Source organism: Cherax quadricarinatus, chromosome 1, assembly GCF_038502225.1.
Source record: "Cherax quadricarinatus isolate ZL_2023a chromosome 1, ASM3850222v1, whole genome shotgun sequence".
Classification (NCBI taxonomy): Eukaryota; Metazoa; Arthropoda; class Malacostraca; order Decapoda; family Parastacidae; genus Cherax; species Cherax quadricarinatus.
Genome location: NC_091292.1, coordinates 29,109,380 through 29,126,894, shown reverse-complemented (window position 1 = coordinate 29,126,894; position 17,515 = coordinate 29,109,380). Strand labels below are relative to the sequence as shown.

The 17,515-nt window shown below is 38.9% G+C and overlaps 1 protein-coding gene across 9 annotated transcripts in view; it reads right to left on the bottom strand.

Annotated features, from left to right (window-relative positions):
- Positions 1-17,515, bottom strand: part of kug (FAT atypical cadherin kugelei) — a 913,302-nt gene that overhangs the window by 24,391 nt on the left and 871,396 nt on the right. For all 9 annotated transcript variants that reach the window (XR_011394610.1, XR_008406862.2, XM_070104239.1 and 6 more), the window contains one exon: positions 17,142-17,252. Coding sequence is in view for 7 of the 9 variants with exons in the window: in XM_070104239.1 (XP_069960340.1) it covers positions 17,142-17,252 (111 nt within the window). In the remaining 2 variants the exon portion in view is untranslated. The remainder of the gene's footprint in view (positions 1-17,141; positions 17,253-17,515) is intronic.

The following is a 17,515-nucleotide window of genomic DNA, read 5'->3' as shown; positions in this document are numbered from 1 at the left end:
AAGCAGAAGTCAGGTGTGGCAGTGATGCACTGTAGTTAGGGAGAGATTCAAAATTTACTGCAGAGTCCAATGATAGGATTTATTCACTAACTGTATTGTCAAGGATTTGGCCAACTGCAAACTCCCTGATTTTTAAAAATGTCAGTGGGGGTATGAAATGCTGGAAGCACAATCCTCCATAAGGGACTTGATGCTCTGACCTCTCAGACAAGACTAGAGAGCATAGTAACCTATTTATAGAGATGAGTTTCCTGGTATTGCATGACAGTGTCTTCCATTGCAGACACTGCAAGGCTCCAGGCAGACATCAACCAAATCTTTCAGTGGGCTGCAGAAAACAATATGAAGTTCAACGATGAGAAATTTCAATTACTCAGATATGGTAAACACGAGGAAATTAATTCTTCATCAGAGTACAAAACAAATTCTGGCCACAAAATAGAGCGAAACACCAACGTCAAAGACCTGGGAGTGATCATGTCGGAGGATCTCACCTTCACAAGGACCATAACATTGTATCTATCGCATCTGCTAGAAAAATGACAGGATGGATAATGAGAACCTTCAAAACTAGGGAGGCCAAGCCCATGATGACACTCTTCAGGTCACTTGTTCTATCTAGGCTGGAATATTGCTGCACACTAACAGCACCTTTCAAGGCAGGTGAAATTGCTGACCTAGAAAATGTACAGAGAACCTTCACGGCGCGCATAACGGAGATAAAACGCCTCAATTACTGGGAGCACTTGAGGTTCCTAAACCTGTATTCCCTGGAATGCAGGCGGGAGAGATACATGATTATATACACCTGGAAAATCCTAGAGGGACTAGTACCGAACTTGCACACGAAAATCACTCACTACGAAAGCAAAAGACTTGGCAGACGATGCAACATCCCCCCAATGAAAAGCAGGGGTGTCACTAGCACGTTAAGAGACCATACAATAAGTGTCAGGGGCCCGAGACTGTTCAACTGCCTCCCAGCATACATAAGGGGGATTACCAACAGACCCCTGGCAGTCTTCAAGCTGGCACTGGACAAGCACCTAAAGTTGGTTCCTGACCAGCCGGGCTGTGGTTCGTATGTTGGTTTGCATGCAGCCAGCAGCAACAGCCTGGTTGATCAGGCTCTGATCCACCAGGAGGCCTGGTCACAGACCGGGCCGCGGGGGCGTTGACCCCCGGAACTCTCTCCAGGTAAACTCCAGGTAGACTGGCTTCTGACCCCTTCATGAAATAGTTCTGAAGTTCTGTGTTGAATGCAAGCATTGTTTTAATTGCCAGTCCTGGAGACACGCATGCGTTTATTCAAATGTGGCATTAGGTCTTTGGCAGTTTCTCCCACATGTATTCTGTCATATCCTGCACATAGGTTTTCATACAAACAACAAAGTCTTCTTGGACGTTGTTTCTGTTCTTATTTTTTGCAAGCTCTCACATCATTGATGAAGTGATGACAAAATCTGTTGCTGGCCAAGTTTAGCATTTTTTATGACTTTTCTGCAACGTTACTGGTCTACCTGGAGGGTGTTTTGGAGGTCAAAACAACCCTGCAACCTGGTCCATGACCAGGCCTTGGTAGGAAAAACTACTATAGGTATCTTTCATCATTACTAGTGATTTTGGTTGCACGAAGAATTTCTTTTTACATCTTTCTTTCTGCAATTATGAATAAAAAATGTAAGATAGTTATGCAGTTTCTTGAATATGCCTTCAATAATGTTATGTTCTAGGAATTCAAGGTTAAAACCTTTATAAGCACATAGAGAAAATCTGATGGACACCTCTCTCTTAGCGTTAGGGTCATGATGTGACCAGTAGTCAATGAGATTCTTTCCACTTGGTTTATGATAAAACTGGAAAGACAAAGAATTCACAGATCTATGCATAAGAACATCTAGAAATGGAATTTTGCTCACCTCATTTTCAAATGCTTTACATACAAATGTATATACGTACTACAAATACATACAATATGGTTATAGGCTCACTACTTAGTGCTACCCAATGGAACACTTATAAACTGAACCTTTAACCCTTAAACTGTCCAAACGTAGATCTACGTTCACATGCGTAGAGCTTCAAACGTAGATCTACATTTTATTTTACATGCTTTGAAATGCAAAATAAAACCTAGATTGGACAGTTTAAGGGTTAATATTATTCATAATAATATAACTTGGATGAGCTTTGTCGATGACTTACTGATCATAACTTCCATTCAACTTGATATGCTGGGTAACTAAACACTGAAACATCAATCCAGTTCATGTTAAAAAATGAGTTGAACAATATAATTCTGTTTGTAGATATTCTCATAAATTGATCTACTACAGTAATTCCTTGTCCTTCCAAGTTGAATACAAATGAGCTGGAAAGAATAATTTCATACACTAGTGGTCAAATCATAACACTAAAACTAAGACACATGTCTTAATAGGTTTGGACTTCTGTATTCTTCAAAGACTAGCGCTGTCGAAGACATGTTCAGGAAACTGCACTATCCTTCATTTTTCATTAATAATTGCAGAATATCTGCAAAAATGCATAGTATACCCAAAACCAATGGCAACACTGACATATTTAGTCTTCCATACCAGTAATATTGCAGAAAGCATCACACAAAATATTAAACTAGGCCAACAACAGTTTGTCATTAACTCATCCATGATATAAGAGCTTACAAAACAAAAGAACAGGAACAACATCCAAGAAAAAAGTGATATGAGTATGAAATCCTATATACAGAAGCTGGCAAAATACAAATAGGAGAAACTGCCGGAGACCTAATAACACAGATCCAAATGAACACTCATCTGCCTCCAGGACTGACAACTCAAATAATGCTTGTATTTAACACAAGACTTTTTGCAATTACTTAATGAAGGATTTAGAAGGAAAGTTAGGAATTAAGGAAAGCAACAAATTTAATAGAAAATATTTAGAAACCACTCTCATTTCAACACCTAACACCATCATGCAAAACCAGGGAACCCATCACTATGAATAGGTTTGTATGCTCTCCGGTTTCATCTCATACAGAGAATCAAGCCTCCAGCATTTCACACACCTGCTTACACTTAAAAATCAAGAAGGTTTCCAAGCAGCCAAACTCCTGGCAATTAAGTTAGTCAACAAAGCCTATCATTGAAACCAACTATTAAGTTTGTCTTTCCACAACTACACAATTCCATCTATATTATAATCTTTCTCCAGGTATACTCTGTTGTCTTAAAAGAGGCTGTTTGTATACAAAATGCTGTCTAAAAGTTTCTTATAACTGCAGATTTTGTCATTATTACATGAAAACTCTTGGTATTTTTTTTTTTTTTTTTCAACAAGTCGGCCGTCTCCCACCGAGGCAGGGTGACCCAAAAAAGAAAGAAAATCCCCGAAAAAAAAATACTTTCATCATCATTCAACACTTTCGCCTCAATCACACATAATCACATAATCACTGTTTTTGCAGAGGTGCTCAGAACAAAACAGTTTGGAAGCATATACGTATAAAGATACACAACATATCCCTCCAAACTGCTAATATCTCGAAACCCCTCCTTTAGAGTGCAGGCATTGTACTTCCCAATTCCAGGACTCAAGTCCAGCTATATAAAAATAACCGGTTTCCCTGAATCCCTTCACTAAATAATACCCTGCTCACACTCCAGCAGATCGTGAGGTCCCAAATACCATTCATCTCCATTCACTCCTATCGAACACACTCATGCACGCCTGCTGGAAGTCCAAGCCCCTCTCCCACAAAACCTCCCTTACCCCTTCCTACCAACCTTTTCGAGGACGACCCCTTCCCCGCCTTCCTTCTCCTACAGATTTAAATGCTCTCCATGTCATTCTACTTTGATCCATTCTCTCTAAATGACCAAACCACCTCAACAACCCCTCTTCTGCCCTCTGACTAATACTTTTATTAACTCCACACCTTCTCCTAATTTCCACACTCCGAATTTTCTGCATAATATTTACACCGCACACTGCCCTTAGACAGGACATCTCCACTGCCTCCTCGCTGCTGCATTCACAACCCAAGCTTCACACCCATATAAGAGTGTTGGTACTACTATACTTTCACACATTCCCTTCTTTGCCTCCATAGATAATGTTTTTTATCTGCATATATACCTCAATGCACCACTCGCCTATTTTCCCTCATCAATTCTATGATTAAACTCATCCTTTATAAATCCATCCGCCGACCCATCAACTCCCAAGCATCTGAAAACATTCACTTCTTCCATACTCCTCCTCCCCAATTTGATATCCAATTTTTCTTTATCCAAATCATTTGATATCCTCATCACCTTACTCTTTTCTATGTTCACTTTCAACTTTCTACCTTTACACACACTCCCAAACTCATCCACTAACCTTTGCAATTTTTCTTTAGAATCTCCCATAAGCACAGTATCATCAGCAAAAAGTAACTGTGTCAATTCCCATTTTTTATTTGATTCCCCATAATTTAATCCCATTCCTCTCCCGAACACCCTAGCATTTACTTCTTTTACAACCCCATCTATAAATATATTAAACAACCATGGTGACATTACACATCCCTGTCTGAGACCTACTTTTACCGTGAAGTAGTCTCCCTCTCTTCTACACACCCTAACCTGAGCCACACTATCCTCATAAAAACTCTTTACAGCATTTAGTAACTTACCACCTATTCCATATACTTGAAACATCTGCCACATTGCTCCCCTATCCACTCTATCATATGCCTTTTCTAAATCCATAAATGCAATAAAAACTTCCCTACCTTTATCTAAATACTGTTCACATATATGCTTCAATGTAAACACTTGATCTAGACATCCCCTACCCACTCTGAAACCTCCTTGCTCATCCGCAATCCTACATTCTGTCTTACCTCTAATTCTTTCAATTATGACCCTACCGTACACTTCCTGGTATACTCAGTGAACTTATTCCTCTATAATTTTTACAATCTCTCTTGTCCCCTTTCCCTTTATATAAAGGGACTATACATGCTCTCCGCCAATCCCTAGGTACCTTCCCCTCTTTCATACATTTATTAAACAAAAGTACCACTCCAACACTATATCTCCCCCCTGCTTTTAACATTTCTGTCATGATCCCATCAGTTCCAGCTGCTTTACCCCCTTTCATTCTACGTAATGCCTCACGTACCTCCCCCACACTTACATTCTGCTCTTCTTCACTCCTAAAAGATGGTATACCTCCCTGGCCAGTGCACGAAATTACCACCTCCCTTTCTTCCTCAACATTTAAAAGTTCCTCAAAATATTCTTGCCATCTACCTAATACCTCCCTCTCCCCATCTACTAACTCCCCTACTCTGTTTTTAACTGACAAATCCATATGTTCCCTAGCCTTTCTTAACTTCTTTAACTCGCTCCAAAATTTTTTCTTATTTTCATTAAAATTTCTTGACAGTGCCTCTCCCACTCTATCATCTGCTCTCCTTTTGCACTCTCTCACCACTCTTCACCTTTCTTTTACTCTCCATATACTCTGCTCTTCTTATAACACTTCTGCTTTGTAAAAACCTCTCATAAGCTAACTTTTTCTCTTTTATCACACCTTTTACTTCATCATTCCACCAATCACTCCTATTTCCTCCTGCCCCCACCCTCCTATAACCACAAACTTCTGCCCCACATTCTAATACTGCATTTTTAAAACTATTCCAACCCTTTTCAACCCCCCCACTACTCATCTTTGCACTAGCCCACCTTTCTGCCAATAGTCGCTTATATCTCACCCGAACTTTCTCCTCCCTTAGTTTATACACTTTCACTTCCCTCCTGCTTGTTGCAACCTTCCTCTTGTCCCATCTACCTCTTACACTAACTGTAGCTACAACTAAATAATGATCCAATATATCAGTTGCCCCTCTATGAACATGTACATCCTGGAGCCTACCCATTAACCTTTTATCCACCAATACATAATCTAACAAACTACTTTCATTACGTGCTACATCATACCTTGTATATTTATTTATCCTCTTTTTCATAAAATATGTATTACTTATTACCAAATCTCTTTCTACACATAGCTCAATTAAAGGCTCCCCATTTACATTTACCCCTGGCACCCCAAATTTACCTACTACTCCCTCCACAACATTTTTACCCACTTTAGCATTGAAATCCCCAACCACAAGTACTCTCACACTTGGTCCAAAACTCCCCATGCATTCACTCAATATTTCCCAAACTCTCTCTCTCTCTCCTCTACACTTCTCTCTTCTCCAGGTGCATATACACTTACTATATCCCACTTTTCACATCCAACCTATATTTTACTCCACATAATCCTTGAATTAATACATTTATAGTCCCTCTTTTCCTTCCATATCTTATCCTTCAACATTATTGCTACTCCTTCTTTAGCTCTATCACTATTTGAAACCCCTGACCTAATCCCATTTATTCCTCTCCACTGAAACTCTCCCACCCCCTTCAGCTTTGTTTCACTTAAACCCAGGACATCCAGCTTCTTCTCATTCATAACATCCACAATCATCTCTTTCTCATCATTTGCACAACATCTACGCACATTCATGACTTCCCATACATGACTTCCCACTTTGACAATTTTCTTCTTCTTATTCTTTTTAGTAATCTTTACAGGAAAAGGGGTTACTAGCCCACTGTTCCCGGCATTTTAGTTGACTTTTACAACATGCATGGCTTACGGAGGAAAGATTCTTATTCCACTTCTCCATGGATATAAAAGGAAAAGTAATAAGACCAAGAACTATTAAGATAAAATCCAAGAAAACTCAGATGAGTGTGTATAAATAAACGTGTACAAGTATGTGTAGTGTGACCTAAGTGTAAGTAGAAGTAGCAAGACATACCTGTAATCTTGCATATTTATGAGACAGACAAAAGACACCAGCAATCCTACCATCATGTAAAACAATTACAGGCTTTCGTTTTACACTCACTTGGCAGGACGGTAGTACCTCCCTGGGTGGCTGCTGTCTACCAACCAATTGCTCTTGGTATTCATATACTATTATTTGTTAACCCTTTGGGGGTCGGCAGGTCCTCTCAGAGACTTGTTCTCAGGGTTGGCCAAATTTCAAAAAAAAAAAAAAAAAAAAAATATTTTTTCTTATTTTCCCAATCATAATGACACCAAAAGTATGAAATTTGATGGAAAACTTACGGAAATATGCTCTCGCAAAGTTAGCGGTCTCAACGATGTTTACGCATCGGCGATTTTGCCCACTTTGAACCCTATTTTCGGCCAATTCCAGTGTACCGCCCCTCAAGGAAGGTTCCTTGATGTTGGTGAAGGGCTCTTGATTTAGGGAATTGGATCTGTGCTCCAGTTCCCCGAATTAAGCCTGCATGCCTTCCACATCCCCCCCCCCAGGCGCTATATAATCCTCCGGGTTTAGCGCTTCCCCCTTGATTATAATAATAATAATCCAGTGTACCAGTCGACAAAAATCATAACTATTTTGCTAGAACTCCATTTTTTCTATCGAATGAGTACAAGAAACCACCCATTTACCGATTTCAACTATCCAATACAGTGGTCAGAATTTAGCAATTTTGCCAATTTCACACAAATTTCAAAAGATGCCAATTTCCGAATAGAGTTCAGAATAAACAAGAAAGACATTCCTGGCACTAAAATAACATTTCCTCTGTTCATTAGTCACGTTCCCATGCCCCTCTTACATTCTTTTGCTTTCCACTTTGAATTTTTATTCTCACAAAAAATAGAAGATTTACTGTTATGCAGACTACTGAAGTAGTGTACAAATGGTATAAATAATATCAGTGCACTTGTGAAAGAATATTAGACTCGCCAGTTGACGTGTATTGGACGCTTGGCATGATTTGTTTACTTTTGATCTTTGGTAAAAATCAAACATTTCTGCTACTTTTAGCTCAATTTCAAGGTACTTTTCATTGTAAAATCAGTCAAAATCATCTCAATTTCTGTAATATGTCTTCCATTCTATAAAATGAGACCAGGAAAACTAGAATACAGCAATAAATACCATACGAAAATACAGTGCAAATTCGCTGTTTTAATCCAAAAACATGGTCAAAGTTTTTTTTTCTCATTACGCACTGTGTGCTGCAGGATTTTTTTTTATACTGCACACACTGACCACATAGACCTATTCTTTCATATGTAGGCCTACCAGCTTTCTCTCACTAGATTTGACGGCGCTAGAATTTATGCGTACTAGTACGTCAAAAACCCCTGCGCATAAGACGTACTAGTATGCATAAGACGTACTAGTACGTCTGAAACCCCGAAAGGGTTAAAGGCAGCATGTATGTGATGAGACAGACAGAAATACTTAGTATTTTGCAAAGTATAAAAAATACCCCCAAAAAAGTAAACAAGTATTAAAAGAAGACTGAAACTAGAATCGTAAATCATAATGACAACAATTTAAAGTCTATAAAATACTGTAATACTTTAATAAAAATAATAATTAGTAATATATATAATATGTTTTGAAAAATAAAAACTAATGTGATGAACTAGTAATAATACATCTCTGTGGTACCTCCCTAAAGCACCAGTTGTAGAACCTTCCTACCACTTTCTACCACCTTGTGTTTTCTATCGGGAAACCTTGTTTCCTATAATAATGATATATCTTTATTTCTATTAAGTATATATACAAGGAGTACAAGCCTAGCTGACATCAGTGACATACTACTATATAAAAAGCCCCTTGTTATGCAGAACATTTTGGGTAAATTAGGTCAATTTTGTCCCAGGATGCAACCCACACCAATCGACTAATGCCCAGGTATGCATTTTACTGATGGGTGAACATGAACAGCAGGTGTCTTATGGAAACACACTCTAATGTTTTCCAGCCATACTGGGGATCAACCCCTGGACTTCAGTGTGTGAGACGAGTGTACAAGCGATCTAGCTACGGGACACCACTATGCTAATGTTGGGCTTGGCCCTTTGACACCAGCCAAAACTGGAACAGCTGACATGGGGAACAGCTGACAGGCTGACATGGGAAGGTAGTGGTTTTCACAGATTTTTTCATTCTTCAAAATGTTGTACTGTAATATCTGCATTAAATCTGATAAACCACTAAGATTGCACTACCAGCAACCTAATACGTAACAGAGGCAGGTATAAACAGGTGTTGGGGCATTACGTTGTTTTAGTACTGATGCATTCATGACCTGTTCACTAGGCCCTTTTTTTTTAGGAGCTACTGATTACTCTCTCAATAACTAAGGTGAGTGAAAAAGGTCTCTTATTACAAGAAATTGAGAAAACAGACAGTACCCTGAAGGAAAATGTAGAATATAACTTTAGTGTGTGTGTATCTACCATTGGGAAAAATATTAGTAGAGAAGTAACTAATGAAACTGCATGTTATGCAGTCACAAGCCTGATTCGATCTGTAATCTGTTGCAAGCAAATTTCCTGATTTTGCTTGAAACAGATTAAGTGAACTGTAGATATAAATCTAGATGTACTCCAGTAAACCCTTTTGGGTTCTACTTACACTTAGGTCACACTACACATACATGTACAAGCATATATATACATACCCCTCTGGGTTTTCTTCTATTTTCTTTCTAGTTCTTCTTTTTGTCTATTTCCTCTTATCTCCATGGGGAAGTGGAACAGAATTCTTCCTCCATAAGCCATGCGTGTTGTAAGAGGCAACTAAAATGCCGGGAGCAAGGGGCTAGTAACCCCTTCTCCTGTGTATATTACTAAATGTACGAGGAGAGACTTTAATTTTTCCTTTTGGGCCACCCTGCCTTGGTGGGATACGGCCGATGTGTTGAAAGAAGAAGATATATATGTATATACACACACCACCCAGGGAGGTACTACCATCCTGCCAATTGAGTGTAAAACGAAAGCCTGTAATTGTTTTACATGATGGTAGGATTGCTGGTGTCCTTTTTTCTGTTTCATAAACATGCAAGATTTCAGGTACGTCTTACTACTTCTACTTACACTTAGGTCACACTACATATACATGTACAAGCATATATATACATACCCCTCTGGGTTTTCTTCTATTTTCTTTCTAGTTTTTGTTTTTGTCTATTTCCTCTTATCTCCATGGGGAAGTGGAACAGAATTCTTCCTCCATAAGCCATGCGTGTTGTAAGAGGCGACTAAAATGCCGGGAGCAAGGGGCTAGTAACCCCTTCTCCTGTATATATTACTAAATTTAAAAGCCGAAACTTTCGTTTTTCCTTTTGGGCCACCCCACCTCAGTGGCATACGGCTGGTACGTTGAAAGAAGATATATATATATATATAATATATATAGTTATAGGTAATACATATTTTAAGAAAAAGAGGATAAATAAGTATACAAGATATGATGTAGGGCGAAATGACAGTAGTTTGTTGGATTATGTATTGGTAGATGAAAGACTGTTGAGTAGACTTCAGGATGTACATGTTTATAGAGGGGCCACAGATATATCAGATCAACTTCTAGTTGTAGCTACACTGAGAGTAAAAGGTAGATGGGATACAAGGAGAACAGAAGCATCAGGGAAGAGAGAGGTGAAGGTTTATAAACTAAAAGAGAAGGCAGTTAGGGTAAGATATAAACAGCTATTGGAGGATAGATGGGCTAATGAGAGCATAGGCAATGAGGTCGAAGAGGTATGGGGTAGGTTTAAAAATGTAGTGTTAGAGTGATCACCAGAAGTTTGTGGTTACAGGAAAGTGGGTGCGGGAGGGAAGAGGAGCGATTGGTGGAATGATGATGTAAAGAGAGTAGTAAGGGAGAAAAAGTTAGCATATGAGAAGTTTTTACAAAGTAGAAGCGATGCAAGGAGGGAAGAGTATATGGAGAAAAAGAGAGAGGTTAAGAGAGTGGTGAAGCAATGTAAAAAGAGAGCAAATGAGAGAGTGGGTGAGATGTTATCAACAAATTTTGTTGAAAATAAGAAAAAGTTTTGGAGTGAGATTAACAAGTTAAGGAAGCCTAGAGAACAAATGGGTTTGTCAGTTAAAAATAGGAGAGGAGAGTTATTAAATGGAGAGTTAGAGGTATTGGGAAGATGGAGGGAATATTTTGAGGAATTGTTAAATGCTGATGAAGATAGGGAAGCTGTGATTTCGTGTATAGGGCAAGGAGGAATAACATCTTGTAGGAGTGAGGAAGAGCCAGTTGTGAGTGTGGGGGAAGTTCATGAGGCAGTAGGTAAAATGAAAGGGGGTAAGGCAGCCGGGATTGATGGGATAAAGATAGAAATGTTAAAAGCATGTGGGGATATAGTTTTGGAGTGGTTGGTGCAATTATTTAATAAATGTATGGAAGAGGGTAAGGTACCTAGGGATTGGCAGAGAGCATGCATAATTCCTTTGTATAAAGGCAAAGGGGACAAAAGAGAGTGCAAAAATTATAGGGGGGATAAGTCTGTTGAGTATACCTGGTAAAGTGTATGGTAGAGTTATTATTGAAAGAATTAAGAGTAAGATGGAGAATAGGATAGCAGATGAACAAGGAGGCTTTAGGAAAGGTAGGGGGTGTGTGGACCAGGTGTTTACAGTGAAACATATAAGTGAACAGTATTTAGATAAGGCTAAAGAGGTCTTTGTGGCATTCATAGATTTGGAAAAGGTGTATTCCAGGGTGGATAGGGGGGCAATGTGGCAGATGTTGCAGGTGTATGGTGTAGGAGGTAGGTTACTGAAAGCAGTGAAGAGTTTTTACGAGGATAGTGAGGCTCAAGTTAGAGTATGTAGGAAAGAGGGAAATTATTTCCCAGTAAAAGTAGGCCTTAGACAAGGATGTGTGATGTCACTGTGGTTGTTTAATATATTTATACATGGGGTTGTAAGAGAAGTAAATGCGAGGGTCTTGGCAAGAGGCGTGGAGTTAAAAGATAAAGAATCACACATAAAGTGGGAGTTGTCACAGTTGCTCTTTGCTGATGACACTGCTCTTGGGAGATTCTGAAGAGAAGTTGCAGAGATTGGTGGATGAATTTGGTAGGGTGTGCAAAAGAAGAAAATTAAAAGTGAATACAGGAAAGAGTAAGGTTATGAGGATAACAAAAAGATTAGGTGATGAAAGATTGGATATCAGATTGGAGGGAGAGAGTATGGAGGAGGTGAATGTATTCAGATATTTGGGAGTGGACGTGTCAGTGGATGGGTCTATGAAAGATGAGGTGAATCACAGAATTGATGAGGGGAAAAGGGTGAGTGGTGCACTTAGGAGTCTGTGGAGACAAAGAACTTTGTCCTTGGAGGCAAAGAGGGGAATGTATGAGAGTATAGTTTTACCAACATTCTTATATGGGTGTGAAGCATGGGTGATGAATGTTGCAGCAAGGAGAAGGCTGGAGGCAGTGGAGATGTCATGTCTGAGGGCAATGTGTGGTGTGAATATAATGCAGAAAATTCGTAGTCTGGAAGTTAGGAGGAGGTGCGGGATTACCAAAACTGTTGTCCAGAGGGCTGAGGAAGGGTTGTTGAGGTGGTTCAGACATGTAGAGAGAATGGAGCGAAACAGAGTGACTTCAACAGTGTATCAGTCTGTAGTGGAAGGAAGGTGGGGTAGGGGTCGGCCTAGGAATGGTTGGAGGGAGGGGGTAAAGGAGGTTTTGTGTGCAAGGGGCTTGGACTTCCAGCAGGCATGCGTGACCGTGTTTGATAGAAGTGAATGGAGACAAATGGTTTTTAATACTTGATGTGCTGTTGGAGTGTGAGCAAAGTAACATTTATGAAGGGGTTCAGGGAAACCGGCAGGCCGGACTTGAGTCCTGGAGATGGGAAGTACAGTGCCTGCACTCTGAAGGAGGGGTGTTAATGTTGCAGTTTAAAAACTGTAGTGTAAAGCACCCTTCTGGCAAGACAGTGATGGAGTGAATGATGGTGAAAGTTTTTCTTTTTTGGGCTACCCTGCCTTGGTGGGAATCGGCCAGTGTGATAATAATAAATAATATATATTTATATATATATTGAGGAAGAAAGGGAGGTGGTAATTTCATGCACTGGTCAGGGAGGTATACCATCTTTTAGGAGTGAAGAAGAGCAGAATGTAAGTGTGGGGGAGGTACGCGAGGCATTACGTAGAATGAAAGGGGGTAAAGCAATTGGAACTGATGGGATCATGACAGAAATGTTAAAAGCAGGGGGGGATATAGTGTTGGAGTGATTGGTACTTTTGTTTAATAAATGTATGAAAGAGGGGAAGGTACCTAGGGATTGGCGGAGAGCATGTATAGTCCCTTTATATAAAGGGAAAGGGGACAAAAGAGATTGTAAAAATCATAGAAGAATAAGTTTATTGAGTATACCAGGAAAAGTGTATGGTAGGGTTATAATTGAAAGAATTAGAGGTAAGACAGAATGTAGGATTGCGGATGAGCAAGGAGGTTTCAGAGTGGGTAGGGGATGTGTAGATCAAGTGTTTACATTGAAGCATATATGTGAACTGTATTTAGATAAAGGTAGGGAAGTTTTTATTGCATTTATGGATTTAGAAAAGGCATATGATAGAGTGGATAGGGAAGCAATGTGGCAGATGTTGCAAGTATATAGAATAGGTGGTAAGTTACTAAATGCTGTAAAGAGTTTTTATGAGGATAGTGAGGCTCAGGTTAGGGTGTGTAGAAGAGAGGGAGACTACTTCCTGGTAAAAGTAGGTCATAGACAGGGATGTGTAATGTCACCATGGTTGTTTAATATATTTATAGATGGGGTTGTAAAAGAAGTAAATGCTAGGGTGTTCGGGAGAGGGGTGGGATTAAATTATGGGGAATCAAATTCAAAATGGGAATTAACACAGTTACTTTTTGCTGATGATACTGTGCTTATGGGAGATTCTAAAGAAAAATTGCAAAGGTTAGTGGATGAGTTTGGGAATGTGTGTAAAAGTAGAAAGTTGAAAGTGAACATAGAAAAGAGTAAGGTGATGAGGGTATCAAATGATTTAGATAAAGAAAAATTGGATATCAAATTAGGGAGGAGGAGTATGGAAGAAGTGAATGTTTTCAGATACTTGGGAGTTGACGTGTCGGCGGATGGATTTATGAAGGATGAGGTTAATCATAGAATTGATGAGGGAAAAAAGGTGAGTGGTGCATTGAGGTATATGTGGAGTCAAAAAACGTTACCTATGGAGGCAACGAAGGGAATGTATGAAAGTATAGTAGTACCAACACTCTTATATGGGTGTGAAGCTTGGGTGGTAAATGCAGCAGCGAGGAGACGGTTGGAGGCAGTGGAGATGTCCTGTCTAAGGGCAATGTGTGGTGTAAATATTATGCAGAAAATTCGGAGTGTGGAAATTAGGAAAAGGTGTGGAGTTAATAAAAGTATTAGTCAGAGGGCAGAAGAGGGGTTGTTGAGGTGGTTTGGTCATTTAGAGAGAATGGATCAAAGTAGAATGACATGGAAAGCATATAAATCTAAACGGTTGGAGAGAGGGGGTAAATGAGGTTTTGTGGGCAAGGGGCTTGGACTTCCAGCAAGCGTGCGTGAGCGTGTTAGATAGGAGTGAATGGAGACGAATGGTACTTGGGACCTGACAATCTGTTGGAGTGTGAGCAGGGTAATATTTAGTGAAGGGATTCAGGGAAACCGGTTATTTTCATATAGTCGGACTTGAGTCCTGGAAATGGGAAGTACAATGCCTGCACTTTAAAGGAGGGGTATGGGATATTGGCAGTTTGGAGGGATATGTTGTGTATCTTTATACATATATGCTTCTAAACTGTTGTATTCTGAGCACCTCTGCAAAAACAGTGATTATGTGTGAGTGTGGTGAAAGTGTTGAATGATGATGAAAGCATTTTCTTTTTGGGGATTTTCTTTCTTTTTTGGGTCACCCTGCCTCGGTGGGAGACGGCCGACTTGTTGAAAAAAAAAAAATATATATATATATATATATGTATATATATATGTATGTATGTATATATATATACACACCTACCATCCGACTTATGACTGAGTTCGGTTCCGAGAAACCGGTGGTAAGTCGAAATGGTCGTAAGTCGAACTTTACTACTGAATATCAACAAAACATTTTTGTAATGGCTTTATTTTATTGTTTTATTTTGGTATTTTATGTTTTACTTTACTCTTTATGTTGTTAGTACTGTATTTTATACTGTAAGGTTCAGGATAAACACTGTGTACAACACAAATAGTTGTTTATTTCCCAGAAATTTGACATAAAAAAACACGGTCGTAAGTCGAGTGGTCGTAAGTCGAGCAGATTGTAAGTCGGATGGTAGGTGTGTGTATATATATATATATAAATATATATATATATTTTTTTTTTTTAACAAGTTGGTCATCTCCCACCGAGGCAGGGTGACCCAAAAAAAGAAAGAAAATCCCCAAAAAGAAAATACTTTCATCATCATTCAACACTTTCACCACACTCACACATTATCACTGCTTTTGCAGAGGTGCTCAGAATACAACGGTTTAGAAGCATATACGTATAAAGATACACAACATATCCCTCCAAACTGCCAATATCCCAAACCCCTCCTTTAAAGTGCAGGCATTGTACTTCCCATTTCCAGGACTCAAGTCCGACTATAAGAAAATAACCGGTTTCCCTGAATCCCTTCACTAAATATTACCCTGCTCACACTCCAACAGATCGTCAGGTCCCAAGTATCATTCGTCTCCATTCACTCCTATCTAACACGCTCATGCACGCTTGCTGGAAGTCCAAGCCCCTCGCCCACAAAACCTCCTTTACCCCCTCTTTCCAACCCTTTTGAGTTTGTCTAGCCTAATATTGAAGGTATTTATGCTGAAAAATGCATACAGGTCCTTGTGTCATTCAGCCTGGTGTTCGAGACAAAGTGAAGAGCTTCGTTTCAGACTCATTAAGTTAAGCATGTTGCATTTTGTTAGTGACAGGGGTCAAACATGGCATGACCTAGAGAACCCCCTGCATAGACTTGAGAATCCTAACTAATCATTTTAGCATGGTACAATGTTCCCTCTTGTTTATCTTACTGATGGGTTGGAGAGGGTGAGAATAATGTTGCATTGGTCACCAATGAGGATTTGTATTGTGCCAATTTACAAAACGAGTCCTCTATGTTCATTGTGGAGCTCTACACAATCTTTGCTTTTCTCTTCCTGATAGCCAGTATAGGTGGGCCCGAAGTCCCTGTTTATCAGTACTCGGTCTTCTGGTGGTCCTGGGTCAATATACTTTTGTCCACTCTATGGTCCAGAAGATCCAGGAGTGGTTAGCTAACATCCATGCCCAGCACATGATTATGGAGTTCAGCTGATGCCTGGGAAATATCCTGGTCTCAAGAAATGAGTGAACAGATGCTGAGGTGAAGGCTGATACTTCAAGCTAGCAGACTTCTGCCTCTCAGTGACTTCATATGCTACATAAATAGATGTATTCCTTGGGGAAATGATTTTCTGGGTTGTCCTGGGCTAATAACTCTCCAGGGTTAATGATCCAAAGAAAATCTTCACAACAATACACATTTTAGATCATTCAAATTAGAGTACGTATTTAAGTTTCGTGTAAGCTATAAAATTTATATAAAATTATCATGTGTTTATGTTAATCCATACATAATATAATATACCATGAAGAATTGATAAAATTTATTTAAGAAATTGATATACTGCATATTACTGCTTATTATTAAACTATTTTACCTTAAAAGTGTATTTATTCTCTACATATTTTTCATATAACCATTATAGTAATTCCATAAATATGGCTGAAATTGTAATTTGATAGGGAGCACTGTTTAAATATTATAATTCACACAGAATTAGATTATTTATGCAGACTTACTGAGCTAAGATGAATGATATACTTCATACCATAAGTGATACTCTGCCAAAATGCACCAATTTCAAACCTATGATAACAGTTCATCTTTTTCAGTAGCTTCTCAGAAGCTCGATTCATTTATACCTTTTTTTATGGCTAGCAGCATTTAAAAATGAGTTTAGGATATAATTCTACAAGTGCTGGCAAACTTAATGCACTAAAGCAAAACTCATGCATCAACACAAAACTTTTGCAGCTAAACACACAATAAATGTAAGATGCACATCAATCACTGGAGGTAGCCATGCCAAACAATAAGTTTATCTAAAGACCTGTGACATTAAAACTTTCATTATCTCACCTGGTATATCATCCATTGATGTCCCTGACCGTACACTGGCATCATCCCTGGAACTGCCATCTACACTTAACTTCTTGAGGCTCAAGTACTCACCCTGACGGAACTTTACATCTGCCAAGAACAAGACAGTAGCCTTGTGTGATTGATGAAATGTTGCAACACAAATTACTTCCCAAAAAACATTTATGAAAAATAATGACATATGTTCTACAGAACAGAATTAAAAAAAATGCAAAGAGGGTCACCAAAATAATAAAAGCAAAAATCTAACATGATTTCTTTAATAATAATAATAATAATAATAATAATAATAATAATAATAATAATAATCTGGAAACTAGCATTAGCATTAATAGTTTTTATATTGGCAGTGT